This window comes from Buceros rhinoceros, unplaced genomic scaffold, assembly GCF_000710305.1.
Source record: "Buceros rhinoceros silvestris isolate BGI_N320 unplaced genomic scaffold, ASM71030v1 scaffold10458, whole genome shotgun sequence".
NCBI classification, from domain to species: Eukaryota; Metazoa; Chordata; class Aves; order Bucerotiformes; family Bucerotidae; genus Buceros; species Buceros rhinoceros.
In genome coordinates, this window is record NW_010427452.1 from 32816 (window position 1) to 52147 (window position 19332).

The window sequence follows — 19332 nt, forward strand, 5'->3', positions numbered from 1 at the left end:
TTCCAAATCCTAACCCTGCTCATGAAATGTTAAAGGCACCTTTGCCACCTCTCCTGTCTCAGCACCACTGTTCGACCTGCCTGGCTGACGCAGCCCAGTCAGTAATGGTTTATTCCCTGCACAGACGACCTCCAAAATTGAGTCCAACTTCAGCCAGACTCACTGGATGTTTGTCAAACAAAAATTTACTGTCATGTTTTTTGAAAATTAATCTTCTGGATCTACTGGTTGGTGTCCTGAGAAACGCTCTATCTCAACTATCTTTTCCATTCACCTCTCCATCTTCATTCGAACGCTCCAAAACATGAAAATGAAGGTTAGGATAAATTTGCAGGCTGCTTTCGGACAGGCTGCTCCTAATAATGCTATCCAAATATGTATATCAAAATAACATCTTACTTACTGGAAGGCTGCATGGTTTCCCATTTACTTTCACACACAGATTGGGTGGGAAGTGATCTTCTTGTGGACAACTGGTTTCTGATAAACAAAACCTAAAAGCAAAGAGCTTCCATCATCTTTCACTTCTAAAGTGATTTCAAGATCATCTCCACCTAGAAGTAATTTTTTTCCCACGGAGTTAGGAATGCATGACACATCTTGCTAAACCCACTCCTCGAATCAGCCGCAACAGGTCATTAAGCAGGAAAGACCCCCAAAATTACAGGTTTGGATCAAGATGGCTGTAGGTTCCTCCTCAGATTTCTTGAATTCCTCAGACTGACTCTGACTCATTCAGATATGCGGGTTCCCGTTACAAAAGACGGATCATCCACGTTTCTTTCCTACCGTTTTCTCTAGCCTGACCTCTCGATACCAAACCAGGGTTTCACCGAGGACAAAATACAGAGTCTCTTCAACTGTCCCTCCTGCAACTTCAATAAACCAGAGAGCTATTCAGCCCCGGCATCAAACACTAACCTCGAGTGTATGTCAAACCTCCTCTTAAGTTCAGACAGTTTTATTTATTCACTTAAGTTCAGATGGGCTTATTTGCCAGTGGAACCAAAGTAAGACACACCTTTCTTGTCCTACTAAATGCGTATAGGCCAAGATCGTGGACAATAGGTGTTCAACGGACCAAAAAGAGCCTCTCAGCCTCACTGGATTTCTTCCAGGGGACCTGCCCCATCCAGGTAAACATAGCATCACATCACGGTAGAGCCATTCAAGCACAAGGTATCCTAACAAGCAAGACCCAAAAGCAATTCTTTCTGTCTGGTGAGTTAATGGCTCACCACGTGGAGAGTACCAGGGCGATGAAAGGCAAGACAGCCCGTTCTGACAGCAGCAAGCTCTGAAGCCAGCTCTGCTCACAGCCCTCTGTGGAATTACAGAATTTAATCAACTTGCAATACATTTGTCAAAACCTCTAAAATAATGAATGGGTTAATGCCCAGTCTGGTGATTCCCAAAGTCTTGCCTCTCATTGACTAAAGAAAAGTAGACCTTAGGTTGCCATGCCCAGAAATACTGTGTTTGACATCTCTGCTAGGAAAAACCACCCTCCCTGCAGGCAGCTTTTGAAGGCCCAGGCACCTGAAGTCTGACAGACGCGGAGTTAAAGAAAAAGAGCACAGACACAATCTGAACTAACTGAAGAAAACCTGCTGGCTATAGCTGAGGACATGGGACACGCAGTATTCTGACACGCCAGACATCAGGCCACCAGCAACTTCAGGAAAGCTGCGTATAACAAGGACAAGTAGTTAAATCTGTCCTTTTCAAACTGGCCAACAGCAAGAGAAAACAATGGGTGAGACTCTTCTCCATGAAGGAAAGCCCCATCTTCTGGGTAGCATATACGTGTTGTATCTGAAAAAACAGCAGCAGCAAGGATAGGCAATACAGATACATACCTTAGCTGGACCTGTACTGTGAAGTCACATTTGGTCCCAGAAATATCCCTAGAAACCACAGAACACAGGTTAAGACATACTGTTTACACAACAGGTTCATCATTACTTTTTCAAAGAAAATAAAACAAGTACATGCTCATCTGACCTCTACTTTTTTTTTGTATACTATAAAGAAAGTTCTGATGGATCACTATGAAGTACCGTCTCTATAGTAAATAAACACAGCTCTTGACAAAGGACCTGACTGATGGTGAGAAAGGGCTGCAGGAAGGAGAGTTGGGTATCTGTACAGTGTGCAGTATGAGAAAAACCTTCCCAATACTCACTGGACAGAGGTGGCATTTAATTCTCTCTTCCTCACCCTTCTCCTCTCCATCAGTTTACAGAAAAGGAAAAAAGAATTGCCCAGAGGAGGATTCTCTGAAGCACCTGTGTCCTCTACAATCACAATTCAAAATGAAAGATAGGGCGAGCTAGTTCCTATTTTCATTTATTTTCATGTAAATACTGTATTACCAATCAAACTCACTCACATTGAGCTGCTGATTTGCTGCACTTGTTGTGGCGTCAGTGCAAATGCAAAGCAGGTTTCTCGAAATCGCTGACTATTATCTGATGCTAGAAGAAAACAAGAGATCATCACTTTAAAAACAGCAAAGAGAATCATTAACAGAACTGTCTCCTTTCATTAAAGTGTCTCCATGTATGTACACACACATTTTTATAGCAAGCCCAAAAGTACGACATACACCTGGTTCTATAAATAATTTTAGAGCTAACAAAAAGGTTGTAAATTAAAAAATACAAAGAAGAAACTTCATATGAATAAAGTACACATTAAATAAAATGATAGAGATAATAGCAAAGCTCGGACCAATCAGCATAAGGGTTTCTATCGGTCATGGTAACAATGCTAAATGTTCTTCGACATTATATTTAAAAATAATTCACAAGAATTCTCATCAATCACTTCATCTCCTTTAACACCCGAGATGATGGGTTAGCCTGAAAAAGCACAGATGAGCTGCAAAGCACAGCGCAGCACTTCCCAGGTCTCACTAAAACACTTCATTGAGTTAAATGCACCAAATATACACTACGCAAACAACCCCTAAGAGACACGAGTGTGAAATCCAGGTTTGAAGCCCTTCCACTCCGCACCATAGTGCTCACAACAAACCAAACACTACTAAAGAGTTAGTGCACCTGCTGAAAATCAAAGCCAGGCTAAACAGCTCCAAAATAGTCCTCCTTCTATCTCAACCACATCCCTTCACCAGGGTGACAGGCACGACTGCAGCGCGGAACCACACACAATGGTGATCCAAGTGGCTTTGAAAAGGAATTAAATTAAAAGCGAGAGAGAAGCATCTCCCCAGAGACCTGCTCAGCACGCTCACCATCACCACATATACGGAAGGCTGGAAGAAGTTTGCCTTCCAATTTCATTATTCTTCATCACTTCAGAAGGCTATGACTATACTGTGTATTAAACACTTGAATCATTTATCATTTCTTGTTTTACTATAACACGCTCCCTGACTCATCCCCGAGTGACAGATGAGCGAACACTTCAGGGTGATCCTTCAGATATTTTGTTAAAAGCAGCAGGTGGTAGGTTGGGACCAACAATAGAATAGAGGTTGACTTGGTATAAATATTACCAGCAGCAATCTCACCAAATGACATTTCTATCTTTCTCGTCTGACAACACTGCAAGATCTGTATGTTACATTGTGTTGGATGCCACAACCCCAGGCAGCTCCGTATCAGTTGCTCAGTAATACACACCAAACAGTGACTCGGAAACACCAGCAACAGCAGAGCTTTTTAAAAGCATTCTTTATGTAACTTTTTTTATTTTTATATGCATATTTCCTTTTTTTGTTGTTTTTTCAATACTAAGTTCTGCTGCAATGTCCCAAAGCACCACCTGGGCTAGGGCAGCCCCAGGTTGCCGTCTAGTTAGATGTTCGTACCTACAGTATCCAGCACCTATTTTTATTTTATTTTAGCACATTTTCAGTTACATTTCTCCAAATGAGAACCACGCAGAGCTTCAGCTGTGTTATCACAACAGAAGGATTTGTAGGAACCACAAAAACAGTGTGTACAATCAACAATAAAAATCTGTTATAAAATTCAGTCTTCAATATGATTTTCTACCTGTTTTTAATGGAAAGATCAGAATTACATACTGTAACCAACAAAAGAGGAATCAGTGAAGTTAATGCACTGCACAGCAGAGAACTGAATGAATTCAAGTTATTGTTTATTTTTTTTTTTTTTCACAATCAAATGTGGCCTTAAGCTGCTGGGGTTTATTTTCCTCTCATGCTTTACTCTAGAAATAGTCAGCTTTGGCTTTATGAGAAACACTCTGGAAGGTCTTTGTGAACTTTTGCCATTAACTCCATCTTTAATTAAAAGACAAGACTACTGAACATTTCACTAATGCCACCTTCATTGAAAACTTAATTATCCATCCAAAGAAGTTAAACAGCAGTTTCCAAAAGAAAAAGTGTAAACCTAAGTTTCCCAAGCTCATTTTTTTGCTTGTTTTGGTTTTGCAGCACCCCCGATTTAATGGCTCAAGCAGGTACTGAGGGTTTTTGCAAGCATCAGAAAGAAGGGAGGAGCAAAGTAACTGCTAGCAAAACAGCAGTGGTTCCAAAAGTCTGTCCTTCACCTCTGTTTGTTGCTGGCTGGTATCAGTGCAAGACTTCTTTTTGTCACACAGGGGTACATGATCTTGAAAAGTGGGTTTCCAACATCTATATTCAGTCTCATCACGCTCTTGCATTGGCCAAATTAAAGCATCAGACATGAAAACTTTAAAATTCAGTGCTGACACGGGAGCTTTCTTCACGGCCAGTTTCTTCACAAGCCGTATAGTTCTAGCACATTTCTGACACAGTAAACAACCTCTGCTTGAGTCAAAAAGTTTTGAAACAGAAATAGCCACTTGGAACTCCTGCCTGTTAAAATAGCACAAAAACATCAGCAGTCACCAATAACCGTGTTGGGCTTGTTGTGGGTGATGAATTTACTCTCTGCTGGAATCCACCTACGATGAAGGCGGCCAGGAGGAAGGCTTGGGGTTGGGTTGCTTGGTTTCAACACTGCCACTTTAGCCTAAGGTCTCCACCAGTTCTTCTAATGCTATTAACTTCATACGCGCTCGCTGTAGTAACTGTGAGCACAAGCCTACGAGCTGATGGCTGGTCCCAGCAATGAGAGATGCACTTCATCCCATGCTGCTCCACCTCTTCCTAGCTGTAAACCAGCACCAGCAGACGCAGGCCGTGTTGTCAGAATGCTGCTCTTGGGTACAAGCAGCGATAGTTGTGATTACCACCGTAGCATGGCCGAATTGCAAAGAAAGAAGAAACAACTCCTTAAATGGACAAAGATGATCCAAAAGATTTCCAAAGTGTGGACAGGCTGAGCAGTGCAGATGGAGGATGACAGTGCCAACAAGATGTTACTGTGAGGGAGAGTTATGGTCAGGCTCTTCAACTAGTCCTAGAACACAGCTCTGCCCCTTGGACACGGAGCCACCAACAGGAAAAAGAGCAAATTTCATCACCAACTGCCTGGTTCAGCGTGTGCTGCCATACACAGCCTAACCATTAGGAACAGGCGTGTTTCGTCCAGTTGCAGAGACATCATTTTAACCTGTACATCCAGCACAATAGTAAGAAACAGCAAGAACAAACTAGGCAAAGAACGAACAGAATCAAAACCAAGACAAAAGAGCTTGTGAAAGAGGCCAGAAACAACAGTCAAAATACTGGGCAATCACACCTGAAAGTGCAGCTACCTTCTACACAGGCTGTAGCGGCTATAAACATTACTTCTACTTTCTGGTTTTCGGGTAAGACACCCCAATTGCTGCTATAACACCCACTACACCACTCCCACCCGCTCCCCGTGCCAGGCCATGCAGAGGAAGCCAGGGCAAAATGGACCCTCCCTGGCTGCCAAATCATGGCAAGCAAATTCAAGCAGAGGTCAGTTAAACACGGTAAGGAAATGGCAACAGATCACCGAATCACCCGATTTTGCTGCCTCGTGCTACTGCAAACTGAGCTGCAAGGGAGAGATGGGGGACATGGGAGGGGCAGGATGGGGACAAGGACCGTGTGTGCGCGCCAGGGACTGGCCTAGGAGGAAGGGGAACGCAGCAGACAAAGCCAAAAGCATCCTCTGGAAGGCAGACGGACGAGCAATGTTTTTGCTTTGTGGTTTTCTCTAATCTTCTCCCATATGGTTTTGCGCAATCTTTTTATGGCCGTATCTACTCCTCCTAGATCCACTTACCCTACAAACGACGCGTGAAAATTTCCACAAAACACGTTAAACAGAGCTAATTTAGCAGCTTTACTACTAAAAGCCAACCCTCTGAGCTTATCAGTGACCATACAAACTTCTCTGTTCCTAACGAGTTCCAATTCCTCAGAGAAGAGACACTGGAAATCCAGAATTCCAGAATGCAGCACAACTAACAGATTTCTATTGATTCATCTGGTGTTTCTGCTGTGTTTAAGAACACCAAACAGATCCTGGCAAGTCAAGCACTTCATTTACTTTTAAAGTTCTGGAGTCTGATTAAAACCAGAAATATGCAAATATATAGTATTATACAGGAAAATCATTTCGATGGCTAGAAGCGTGCAACCGTGCCCTGCAAACAACTGTGATTATTCAACAAAAGGAAGGCAAAAATAGATCTCCAATGGAAAAGCGAGTGGATTAAAATAGAGTTTATAATCTAATAAAGCTGGAATCTAGCCAGGACCACGGAGTTTATATGAACATTCTTAAAGCTGCCAGGAATGGTTTGGGGGAGGGATGGGGGGTGGTTTGGGGTTTTTTCCCATAACTATGAATTATTAAATTTTATAACATTTTCTGCAGCAGGCTCTGGATGGTAGAGAGCTTGCAGGATTAATCAAGAGTGCTTCATAGGCCATGTCTCCACTGCCATCTCGGAAAGGAGGTTCAATGCACAAATGCCTAATGGACTTTTTTTTTTTTTTTACATATAAAGGCACAGTAATTAAAAAAAAAATACCACGAATCACCATCACTGCTTTACCTTACTGCTAAAAGATTGCCTAAATAACTCAGAAATCCAAAAGGGCAGGTTTGAAAGTACAATAAAAAGCTTTTTGAGCAGACTCAGGTAATTAAATGGGTGTCAGCAAGAACAGTTTCAGACAAGCTGTGTAAAACCCACATCTCATCTCACCGGAATCTCACCATTTTGGAGGGGGTGCTGAAGGGGGGCGGGCTGAGAGGAGCATTTATGGCTTCTTCATTCATCCAGCTTAAAGCCAGGAAAGGCAATGAACAAAATACCCATTTTCTTGTCCCCATGTAGATACGCTGATTAAGGACCAGCACAAGCTGGTGTATCTATACATGTGTGTATATAAATACATGCGTGTAGAGAGAGACAATGAATATATTACTCATAGAAGGAACAGTAGTGATAACACAACAAACATTTCCTACCGATTCGTTCTTTATTTTGGAAAAACCCTATAGCGCTGGGGTAAAAAAAAGAGCCCTGCTTGAGTGGCTGCATTTTCTACAGCTCTAAAAATATTCTGTTCCACCTCACCAGTACCCACGGCTAAAAATAGCCACACAATCTTTCTGCAGTAAAATACCTCTTGCTGCCTTGCAAAAAAGCCAGTCTCTACATTTCCATTGAGGAATAGATACCTTGAAATCTTTAATGAATCCTGTGCTATCACATCGATGCAACGGTGATGCCTCCTAATGCAACTGCCCGTATCCTAAGGTTAATCTTCGCCATCTACCGTCACACCAAGCGCAGCTTATTAACCAGTGAAGGGACTAAATTACCTACTAATACAGACCCATACTTGGACTAAAATTAAACTTGCACTTTACACCACGGTTATTACCGAAGTTCAGGCCGTGAGAAAAGCTACCACTGACTTGTCCTATCGCCAATGACTGCCAATAATAGCACGTTCGTTTCTGAAGGCAAAAATAGTGATGATAAATAAGAGTATCAGGACTACTGCAAATTTTTGCTACATGTAAGATAAACAAGAGATAGCTCACTCGTTATTCACTAACCTAATCTTGATCAGTTAAATTTGTCAAAATTTTAGCCAGCAACACCAAACCACTGTAGAAGTTGGCAACCCAACATGTAAGTAATTCTTGCTTATCCTCCTCAGATAGGGTACGACGCCTCCTTTTGCTGCAGCACAGGCATTTTGCCTTTTTTTTTTTCCCCGAACAACAGAAGGCATTGTATCCATTTCTGTTCAATCCTCTTTCAAATATCACTGCTGAAAATTTAATACCCTGCCTCCAAGCTAGACCAAAATTACTGCGTTTGGATTAAGGCACAGCAAACGTTTACCTTTTAAAAAGGTAAAATGCAGCCAGGCTTTGGGTGATGTTCAGCTGCAGCAGAAGCCAGGAGATGTGCTAGGCAGTACTACAAACACTCAGCTCTCAGAATGTCCTTTGTCCACGCCCTCTGGTACCAAACCTGAGCAGGGTGCATTTCTACAGCTCTTCTGGATGGGAGATCACCAGCACACTGAATATCTGTATAGAAACCAAGCAGCTATGTGGAAGAGAAAGGATGAGAGCCTACACCTTAATGGGGGACCTACATCACCTCAGGATGCACCACGAGCCATTTTGAAACCACCACAATTTATGAAGTTCCTGAGTAACGCAAATGTTTATACATAAACACTTCCTTTCCATTAACCACAGCCTCTTAGCACCGAGCTCCCACTGCCTTCTCTGGAATCAGCCTTTTACAGGACACCTCACTGCACCCGTCACACCCTGCGTGCAGGGGACCATACCAGGTCAGTCCCAGCCAGACCCCACTGGAGCCACCCTCTCTTCTGCCCTCCACAAGCCATGGGCTTCAGCAGCTCATCCGCACCGAGCTCATGTCCTGCACCAGGAGAAATCCCTGATTCCTGTTCCAGTTTTGTCACTCGCTGGCTGTGACATCTTGGCCATTTCGCTTCATTTCCATCACTTAGTACAGCACATGTTGCACAACCTTAACATTTCAAACCACTTCAAAACTCCTTAGTCCATGCAAAATCACCTTTTCCCTGGTGGGAGTGACCAGCCCTTAAGCCACCTTCAGGGGCCACAGCTACACTAACCCCCCACATGCTGCATTACTGGGAAGTGACAATGCCACGTTCTTCGCTTAAACCAGCAGAAGAACTGCACCCTGCTTCTGGCCAGTCTGCTGCAGTTATCACTTCAGATGATTTTTAGATGCTGTTCAGCTTAAACTTTTCAGTTAATTCTCAGAAGGAACAGGCAGAGCTACAGTGGGGGTGGGAAAAGCAGAGTAGAGACGCGAAGGAGCTTATTTGAAATAGTGCCTAAACATATATATGAAAATAGCCTGGAAATACTCCAAGGGCTACAATTAATTCATAAATATTACATATTTTATAACTCTCTATGATACGTTGTATAAACAGAATAGATCAGCTGGAAACTCTGTGCAATTGGACAGACATTTATGTTTGATTATTTTTTTTAATCAGTCATGTATTAGAGCATTTCTGAAGACCTACAGCAAGTATGAAGTGACAATTTCCTGCCAACCTTCAGTGCCAGAACTCTCTGCCCTCCCAGAGTAAACACCCACCTACCCCAGCTCTCCTCTCGCTCAGCCCATCCTAGGTCCACAGATCTCCACTGCGGATCACTCTGCCAGAGGGAAGGAACATCACTGCATCCTTCATACTCAAGCCACTCGATTCCTTTAGACACCTAAATGTATGCCCCAGAACCCAACTGCTGCCATTCAGGCTTGAAAATTTTAGCTTCTAGTCCTAAGAGCACTGACAGCAGCTGGACACTTGGAATGCGCAGCACTGAAAGGCCAGCACTACCACGGCCCTACGCAGGGTACCCAACTTCCAGCGCATTTTGATTCTGGACAAGAAAGTAGCAAGTTTTGTAAGGCTAACAGGAAAGGCAAAAAATAAGTTTAAAGTTCATGATTAGGTAACAGAGTCCCTAGTAAGCTCTCTACCAGGATTAGCACAACCCTTATCACCTTGTTCTAAGAGCCATCATAAAGAGAGATTAAAGTGTCTCTACAGACTCCAAGTTACTGAAGACTTCCAGCAGCTTCCAACAACTAAGTGATCTCGACATCTTGCTTGCAAGAGGAAATCTGAAAAAAAAAAAAAAAATTCATCTTGCGATAGCACGGGCTTCCTCTCTTGCGCTCCGAGAGCACATTGCCGGCCTCGAGCTCTCCGAAGCCGTTTTAAAATGGATACCCCTCAGAGCTTAGATTGGTTCCCTGATTATTAATGGATTACTCACATGCTTTGAGTCAGCCACGTGGTTGGCTGTAATTCCTTCTACTAAAAGCTTTAATTAGAATCATAGAATATCCCGAACTGGAAGGGACCCACGAGGATCACTAAGCCCAGCTCCTTATCAAATTATCAATTATCAGAAAAATTTATCCTAACTGGATGTGGCTTCCTAGATCCACTCACATGAGAGCAGCGGTGTCTGAAAACAACCGTATCTTGCACAGTCCTGGAATTTGGTGATCTCAGTTCCACGCTTGAGGAGATTGAGCAATCAGCTAAAGCGAGCAGTAATAAATTATGCTCCTTTTCTCAAAGAACAAGAACTACCCAGTTGGTTAAAAGTCTGCTTAAAAGAAACAAACTCTGGAAAGATTCTCTATACTCGAAAACTTGAGGCATACCACATGCAAATACAAGCTGAAGCCAAATAAAGACACTGAAGTGCACTGTAATTCCAGTTCAGCTACAGCACATGGACAAGACTGAGCTAATATTTCAGTTTATTCTTGCAAAATTAAAAGCTGTACAGCCGGAAAAAAGAAAGAAAGTTCAAGCCTGAGCTGAAAATACAGCGTTTTGCTGAACTTCCTCCCACAAAGAACATTTAAAAAAAAAAAAAACAACACAGACAACAGTAAAAGCGTGACTTTCATATAAACCATGATACTGATTGCACAGAGCAACGGATCAGCTTGCTGATACATGAAAGGGAGAAATACTTGCCAAACACAACTTTCATCATTTCCAACCTACATTTCTAAGTGTGCTGAATTGTTTAATTGTTTAATGGCTGTACCTTGAACTACAGTCCCCCTAAAGATTTTAGTCAGATCAGTTTTAAGAACTGTCTTCAAGAACACAGCATGTCCAAGTAACCATGATCAATCGCAGTCAAAACCAAAAGTTCAAGGTAAATGCAAGTCAGAGCATGAACGCTGGTTCTTAAGGACATAATTCTTGAGGGCAGGCGCCAGGGGTGAAATTCTGCTTATTGGAGAAACTCTGTATTAGAGCCCACTTATTCAGAAATTAAACTAAGACCTAAGCAAATCAAGACAAGCTTCTGGAGAGCCATCGGAAACTCCTTTCACCCAACGGAATCAGTACCAGGAGCTGGGCAGGCAGCATACAGTGCTTTCTGAATTGATAGCTCTCCCCAAAAAGCCTGATGTTTGCCGCCTCCTTCCAGGTGGGTGAGACCTGTAGGTAAAAATCATCATTTCCACAGCTCAGATCTGACTTTCAACATTGTGTTCCACATCGCTTACACCTGAAGCGCAGCAAATAAACTGTACGGTGATCATCATCTGCCGTTCGGACAGCTTCGAGAAGAGTAGCCTAGACCACGGCCTCTTCAATCCTTTATGTCGAAAAGAAAAGGTTAATTTGCCCTCACAGGTAAGCAGAGACCCATAACCTAGTTAAAATGGGGTTTGGAACAACTCCACAGCTCAAACAATTAGGAACAACATACGCTGTAACAAGAAGTGGTTTTCAGATGTTGTTTAACTATCTAATGTCCTGTCCAGAATTATCTGGCAGAATTTTGGTACTTGTTACTCATCTCATAGCGAACACTTTTCACCACGAAGAGATCTTATCTTTTAGAAAATTGGCCTTTGCTTAAAAACCACCCAGTTAGCGGTGTTTGTGCACTGGGGGCTGAAAACAGGGGACGATTAAGTGAAAGTTGCAGCTTTGCTTGAGAAGTTAACAAACAAAAATCTCCTATTTAAAGGAGTTGCTATTCAAGAAACAGCAGAGGAGTCACAATAATAATAAGGCAACTTTCATACATTCCATCAAGGCCAAACTGGATAGCTTTTCCTCCCAAAAAGCCAGCCATACAATCCCACCACTTCGTGGTTAACCATGGGGCAGAGAGTGCAGACTTCTCACTAGCGCTGTAAGAGCTCGCTGTACAGATTTCCCACCCCCCCCCACCCCCAACATCCCTTTTCAGAACACAGAGCTTTCCTAACTGGCTTCCACACGAAACCATCCAATACAGATGCTGGCTCAGTTCTGTAATGAGGATGACTAATAACATATGGATCAAATTCAGCAGCTCCACAGAGCACGGGCAGAGAGCTCCTCATCTCAGATAAACAAGCCCACTGACAGGCTTCTTGGGAGCAAAGAAAACGCCGTCACCCCTCGACAGCCCAGCCAGCATAGCCGTAATTGTCAGTATTAACAACAGGACTCTGAGGGTGGGTGTGATGCAGGAGCTGCGGACTTCAAACACTCAGAAACGAAGACTCTGCAGTCCAAGCAGAGGAAGAGCAGAAGAATCCCACCAGTAGCAGGGCCTGGCTGCTGTTTTCGGTTCTTCAAATTAGAGCGGTCTGAGGTAGCATCGGCTGAGTTTACGAGTTCAACTAGCTCAGCAAGTCCACTCCTCTGCAAGCTCCCTACTCACTGCTACAACCCGTACGGGCTGCTGTGAGCCAGAGAAAGATAAGAAAACCCCAGAGAGCCAGAAGCCACCTAACCACAGCTTGTCACACAGGCTTCAGCCAGCCATGCTCAGGTAAAGACCTCCACACTCCTGGTGAGAAGGGTACAGACGGGTAGAGCGCATCCTCCCCAGGCCGCAAATCCTGCCCAGCCAACATGTGGATTTTAATCCCAGTTCAGAGCTACGTTTTGAGGAAGCAAGTGTAAGAAGGTAACATCCATTTCCTCCTTTTGTTCCTGACATAGCAAATTTAATTTCCTTATCTGTTATCCACATTAGCTTGTGTACTACCCACCTACGTAAAATACTTGGGTACAGAATGCATGTTCAATGCCCCGCTGTGCAACTCCCTTCCCCCAGGCTTTGTCAAATTATTGTTTTTCTAATTAATAATTGCATCTTGCTGGGACAGAAGACAACTGTAGCAAATCTTCCGAGCAATCCACCTTGACTTGGGAAAGACTGGGAGAATCACATCCCAAGACATGCTTTGTCCAACCTTTACTATAGCAATGAATTTCACTTCAGAAGAATGGAAAGATTCTCAAATCAGTGGAGATCGCACTCATTCTCTCACTCTCATGCACTGGAATTTCTTCCGATTCCAGTAGGTTCCATTTTAAGCAAGGACGTAATTATTCAAAATGCTGCGTCAGGTCATCACTTCGTTCTTGCAGCAGAGGGAAACAGAGGAAATTCAAAAGTTGCTTCTCCCTGCCCCAGGAGGGATCTGATGGGAAAAGCAAACCGGAGATGCTGAAATGCTGGCAGAGCGCCACGGAGAAGTTCTGAGTGCTTGTAACACGCATCTGCCATTGCAAAACGAAGCCAGGGAGCCGAGAAATTGGACTTTTGAGGAGACCCACATTGTCTGCAGCAGTGAGAAGGATGCCCAAACCATTTGGGGCAAATATTCAACAAATCATTTCAGACTTCTAAAGCATCAGTAACTCTATAAAAGAGAAAATTAATACAAGTCTGCTCCCTAAGTACACTTAGACTCCATACGCCAAAGTACACAAAGCTGTATCTCTCTGGTTATTAATCCACTAGCTTTTTTCATTAACATTACTCTGAAACACCTTCATGACATTTATAGTCAGCAATTTTACAATCTGTAGCAACATTACTTGCCACTACCAAAGGAAACAACCAATCATTCCTTCTATGCATGGATACTGAAGCTCTCTCTTCCCCTGAAAGCACAAGAAAAGCAGCTTTTTAGTAGTATTGCTCCAGACAAACAGAAGGGCATCAGCAGGCAGGATTCACACACAAAACCCCAAACATGCCCTTGAGTTAACTGAAAGCTTTTTAAGCAATCTGTGTCCTGTCTGGTTGGAATTCCACCCATTTCCATTTTCTTACCCTGACGCTGAGTCCACAAAGGGGGGGAAACGCCCTATTGTATATAAACTCCTGAAGCAGTAAGACATGACAGCGTATGAATTATGATCCCTTCATCTGGGGCCAGTCTGTCAGACACGGAGCTGACAGCAAACTGTTCTCACCCCGTCGAGGAAGACCTGCATCCCGTAATTCCTGCGTTGGAATGTCTTAGTGAAATTACAGCATTATTCTTAAGTATTTATAATGTAAAAGTGATGTGACACATACTGAGTACCTCATCATCCGATACCACTGGCATTGCCTGGAATGCTTATTCATCAATTAGGTTTTAGATGAAAGCTAAAGAGACACAACACAACTTCTTAAAAGACGACCTAAACCTGAAGAGGAGATTACCAAGGTTCAGGTTGAAACAAAAAAATACACAAACAACCACACAACACACTTCAGAAACCTGCAGACCGCCAGCACCACTCTCCTATCAGGCCTCCTACATCCCCGTAGCTGTTCAGACGGTTAGTGTGAAGTACCTGCTCGTTTCTGTTTACAAGGGATCTCTTTCACAAATGACTTTTTTTTCACCCACCCACCATCTCCCCGTATCTACTCTCGCAAATCTCCTCCTCCCCCTCCCAGCTCTTCTCAACAGCAAATCTTTTCCAGGGTTTCATGACAGCAGAAGGTTCCAACATGCGAGCAGCCCCTCCAGAAATCAACAGGACTATTGTATTCCAGCCATATTTCAGGGTATTAGAAGTTAACCACGCTGTTAAGTGCTACGTGGAGTCGGAGCCAGAAAAATCACGCATTGTTATATAATGCTCTGTAAGCATCAGATTATTCTCAGCAGCTACACGAGTGATTTATACCTTAGTACAAAAGACAGTTTAAAGAAAAGTAGCCACAACTGCAAAAGAACCACAAGTCTCCCCAGATCAGCCGTTCGGGCTGCGAGGACTCACAGCAGTATCTAGCCTGGCATTCTTTCTCAGCACATCTGAGAAGCTTTTGTGGGCTTGATGGATTCAAGTGTAGTTTTATTTTGTTTTGTAAGTAATTAAATGCTGTGGTTTATGATAACTATTGAAAGCAGAGAGGTTTCCTCCTTTTTCTAAGGTTTAGTTTGTTTCTCGTCAAACTCACCCCTTCAATATAAGGGATCTTTGAACCATATTTAGTGGCTCAGCTACAGCAACTAATGAGTGTTACGTAAGATGTCTCTCTCCATGTAGAACAATCTGTTCCAAAAGTTACCAAAAATAGAAATTCTCTAAACACTGGTGTGATGCAATATTTAACCAGTTACTGCATGAGCAGCTGAATTCTTCCATTACCCTCTAAAACAAAAGCAAATACACAGAGCATTATTACATTTACCACCTTACCTAGGCTGGTAGGTTTTATCAGCTCATCCAACAAGTCATAAAAAGGTAATTTCTGAAGTTTTATGTCGGGATGGACAGGGTGGAGCGCAGATGTGAGATGGGGGAGTTCCAGTTCATGTTTAGGTCCCAGAAGGGAAACGGGAAGCAATGGTGACGTGGCAGGGTGGCCATCATAACTGAGCTGTGGAATGGTAGACGGAGACAAAGCTGCTGGCATGGAGCTCGAGTGGACGCTGGGGAGAGATAAGTCTGCAGGTGTCATGATTTTCTGAGGGAACCTTCGCCTGTAGAGTTCTTTGATTTTCATTTGTACAGCAGGACTGCAGCCAGCCTTTAACAAATGCAGCGCTTTTGTGAGAAGTTCGTGTTTTCGTCCGTGCTTGTTCCTCCCCGCGTAACCCAGAAGCACTTGCAGTTCAGAAACTCTAAGGCTCATAACCATTTGCTTAAAAGAAACAAAACAAAAAAATTAGTATTCAAGAGACACCGTCTTAAACACCAACATTAGACTGTGGCTGAATCCCATGCAGCATACACTGTTTAAAGGCACACCACCACTGCTCTCCCCCCACGATGCTCTGCACTATCATACCACAGTACTCGTTCACAGATGAGGTATCTGCTTCAAAAGTCTGGGACAAGCAATTTTTAAAGGTATTTCCACTTGCCATACACAATTTAGGACAGCAGCACTGCAGAAAAAAGGCTTTTAAACTGTTTCACTTCTTCAGGAACCGAGAAAAACACCATGCAAAGCAGTGGAACCAGCAATCACCTATGCGCACTAAATACTTCCGCACTGATCAAGCCAGAGTCAGAAAGTCAACTTTCAAGCCCAGTTTCTGTTTAGAAACTTCTTTCAGCACTCGACAGTGGCTTGTTCATCACCGCAAGGCCTGTGACACCAGCAAAATGCCTAGAAGCCATCGGCACGACTGGCTATCTGGGTCTTCTGGATGAAACCATTAGATATCCCGAGCGTTTGCTAGTCAATCCCAAAAGATCAAGTTCAAAATAATACTTGACGTACATTTTGGGGACTAAACCAGCTAATTCAGCAGATCAGGGTCGGTGATTTCCCAGCCACTGATGGCTGAACAACCAAACTAGCACTTGCATTTGCACTAAGTACAAACACTCCCATCCCCTCTAGTTCTTCGAACTGTGCAAAGTACTCAGACACATTACTCGAGTTATTTTCACATTAATTATTAAACCCAAAGTGCTAATATTAGAAAGCGCTCTAGCCCTGGGTTTACCAAAACCAGCCCAAACACCGATCGACGACTCAATCCTCCAGTGCCCATGAGGGATCCTCAATGTGCAGGTGTCCACAAGTGGTATTTTCCTGTATCGCAACACGTTGTGTTATCACAAGACCTCAGTTAGACGACTAATGAGGTATGCACCCAGATAGAACCAGCAATTTGCCACCAAATTGCTGCTGCATTGAACCTCGCCACCAGAACTGAACTGCCTTGCTGCAAATCGCCGACAGAGACTTTGGATGTGACATCCATTTGCTGGCAGTTGTTTCTCTGAATACCCCAAGAACCTTCTTCACGTCTGAACTGCAGGACTGTCCTGGAGCTACTAATGAGAACTGACCAGGTACTTAGTAAGAAACAGAGATGTCTTAAAGGAACAAGGCATTTCACTTACAACCTGAAGTGCTGACAGCTGAAAGGAAAGTGAAACAAGTAGATTGGAAATTGGGAAAAACACCATTTATAATGTTTTACAAACATTTCTTCAACAGGATGAGTAGTTACAGCTGAAGAGTTTAATGCTGCCACCATCACCATTAAAAGTCACTTCCTGAAAAGCCAGAACCTCTTAGAGCTTTGTTCTGTTCCTGTTTTGTAATAAGCTCCCAGGCCGAAATTGCAAAAAATACAGAGCATTAAGAAATAATAGAGCTAACGGAGAAGCTCCTGCTCCATGTCAGATGTCTTCCACTTTTTGAAGGTATAAGCACACAGAAAGCAGGGTCTATCCTGTGAGCCCGAGTCCTGAACCAAAACAAATAAAATTCCCCAGATCTTCCCCACCCTGGCGCATTCCTTACAAAGGAGGGTGAGAACATTTTTATTTGCAGTGTCGAGGGCACTAATAAACACATCAATTAAAAACACAACCCTGCAAAAAACAGCAACCAAGGTTTGTGGGTTTATTACCGTTTCATACTTCATTGATAAACCTTTCCTCCACAGATAAAGAAGAGGTAAAGCCTTAAAACAAACACAGACACGCACACCCCCGAGATCCAAAGGGTTTTGCCAGGGGATTGTGTCAATCAGTGGCCAGGGAAGCGGGGCCCGACAGCCAGCCGTGCTGGCAAGTCTCTCCCGGCGCTGCAATCTGAACGTGAAAATTCCTCTCCCCTCCTCCACCGCAGTTGTGTTTTATTTGAGGACACAACGCAGCTCCACCAGCAGAACTGCCCCTGCCTGGACGAGCACTACCTGGGCTACAAGCCCTTGGCCCGCATCATGCTGGTTCCCTCCTCTTAGGACAGGCAGGGTAAGGACAGCAGGGAAACAAACCAAGTGTTGTCAAATGCACAAAGTAAATACACAAAAAAGATGCAATTTGTCATTTTTTCTTCCTGTCACATCTCACCTCATCATGATTCAAACCCCTTGCTGGCTTAGTTACACGGGTGAAGCTGAAGAGCAAAGGCATAAAGCGTTTTGCTTCAGGAAATCTTGCTTTTTTTTTTTCCCTGTTGCCTGAAGTGGAGGAGTAAACAGATCTCTCGCAGCAGAACACCTGCAGCGAGCTGCAAACCCCGCCACAAAGAGTCCCTCTCCCAATAGCAGCCAACATCCACAATGCAAATAACTGCCCCCACCTCTGGCTGTTGATCAGAACTGGCAAAGTGGTTGTTTTTACTTCCCCCCCCAAAAAACACAACAAAACCCAAGCCCTACCAAACAGAAATAAATGGATATACCCAGCTACAGCTTCCAAGGACAACTCGACGAACTTGCAAACTGCAATTACAGATCACTAGGTGTTTGGTTTTGTGTCCACACGCCGCATCAGCGCACACAAACTGATGCTAATTAGCTAGGAAAAGGTTGAGCTACTTCCGTCTTGCCTCACTCCAGTGTGATAAACACAGCAGGCTGACTGCAAGCCTGTTTCAGGCCCAACAAACCCCAGTATCGAGTACTGGTGGTGCTGTGCATTTTGGTACCTGTCGTATCTTGGCAGCATCTACAATCCAAAGAGAGGGCAAGGACAGCAGCAAAACTGGTCAAAGTATGGAGAGTAAGAACAAGCTTTACAGAAACTTGCCTTATCTCAGTTTAGCAAAGAGTATTTGACTCACCGTCGAGACCTTCACAGAGTTTAGAAGGCAGCTCTAATCTACAAACACACAGCTGACATTTCCTGCTCAACAACACAACACAACCACGTGTTCCCCCACCAAAGCTGCGTTAGTCACGGGGACCGCCTGCCTCACGATGTACGCTCCCCCTCCAGCCCCTCACCGTGACCAGGCCCATACTTCCCAAAGCCCCCAGAGCACTCCACTGCCTTAAGACAAGGCACCTAATTGTCTGTGTCAGGCACCAGACCCTCAGAAGCAAAGAGGCCGCTTTATTTTCCCACCTCCCAGCTGCCTGTTCCCAAATCTGTGTCACTTGTCTCCTGCCTGATCGCGTGAACCCAACCATTCAATGCAGTTCATGCTGCAGCCGCACGAGTGGGTGCATCCCCTATTTCTGCGTTTTGAGGAAATATTCTCAATCAAGTCCTCTAGAAACAAGGACTATTTCCTACGCCACACCTACTCCAGATAACCAGTAAGGTTTGGAAGAAAATAGCTGAAGGATGCAAGAGTAATCCCTGGGTGGCCATCCTACATCATTCGCCTACTTCGCTCCGGTGACTATCAG

At 43.8% G+C, this 19332-nt stretch overlaps 1 protein-coding gene across 2 annotated transcripts in view; it reads right to left on the minus strand.

Annotated features, from left to right (window-relative positions):
• Positions 1 to 15866, minus strand: part of PIAS1 (protein inhibitor of activated STAT, 1) — a 30525-nt gene extending 14659 nt beyond the window's left edge. For both annotated transcript variants that reach the window (XM_010141913.1, XM_010141911.1), the window contains exons 1-4: positions 15425 to 15866; positions 2393 to 2477; positions 1860 to 1907; positions 404 to 494 (exon numbers count right to left, since the gene is read on the minus strand). In XM_010141913.1, coding sequence (XP_010140215.1) covers positions 404 to 494; positions 1860 to 1907; positions 2393 to 2477; positions 15425 to 15866 — 666 coding nt within the window. The remainder of the gene's footprint in view (positions 1 to 403; positions 495 to 1859; positions 1908 to 2392; positions 2478 to 15424) is intronic.
• Between the last annotated feature and the right edge of the window lie 3466 nt (positions 15867 to 19332).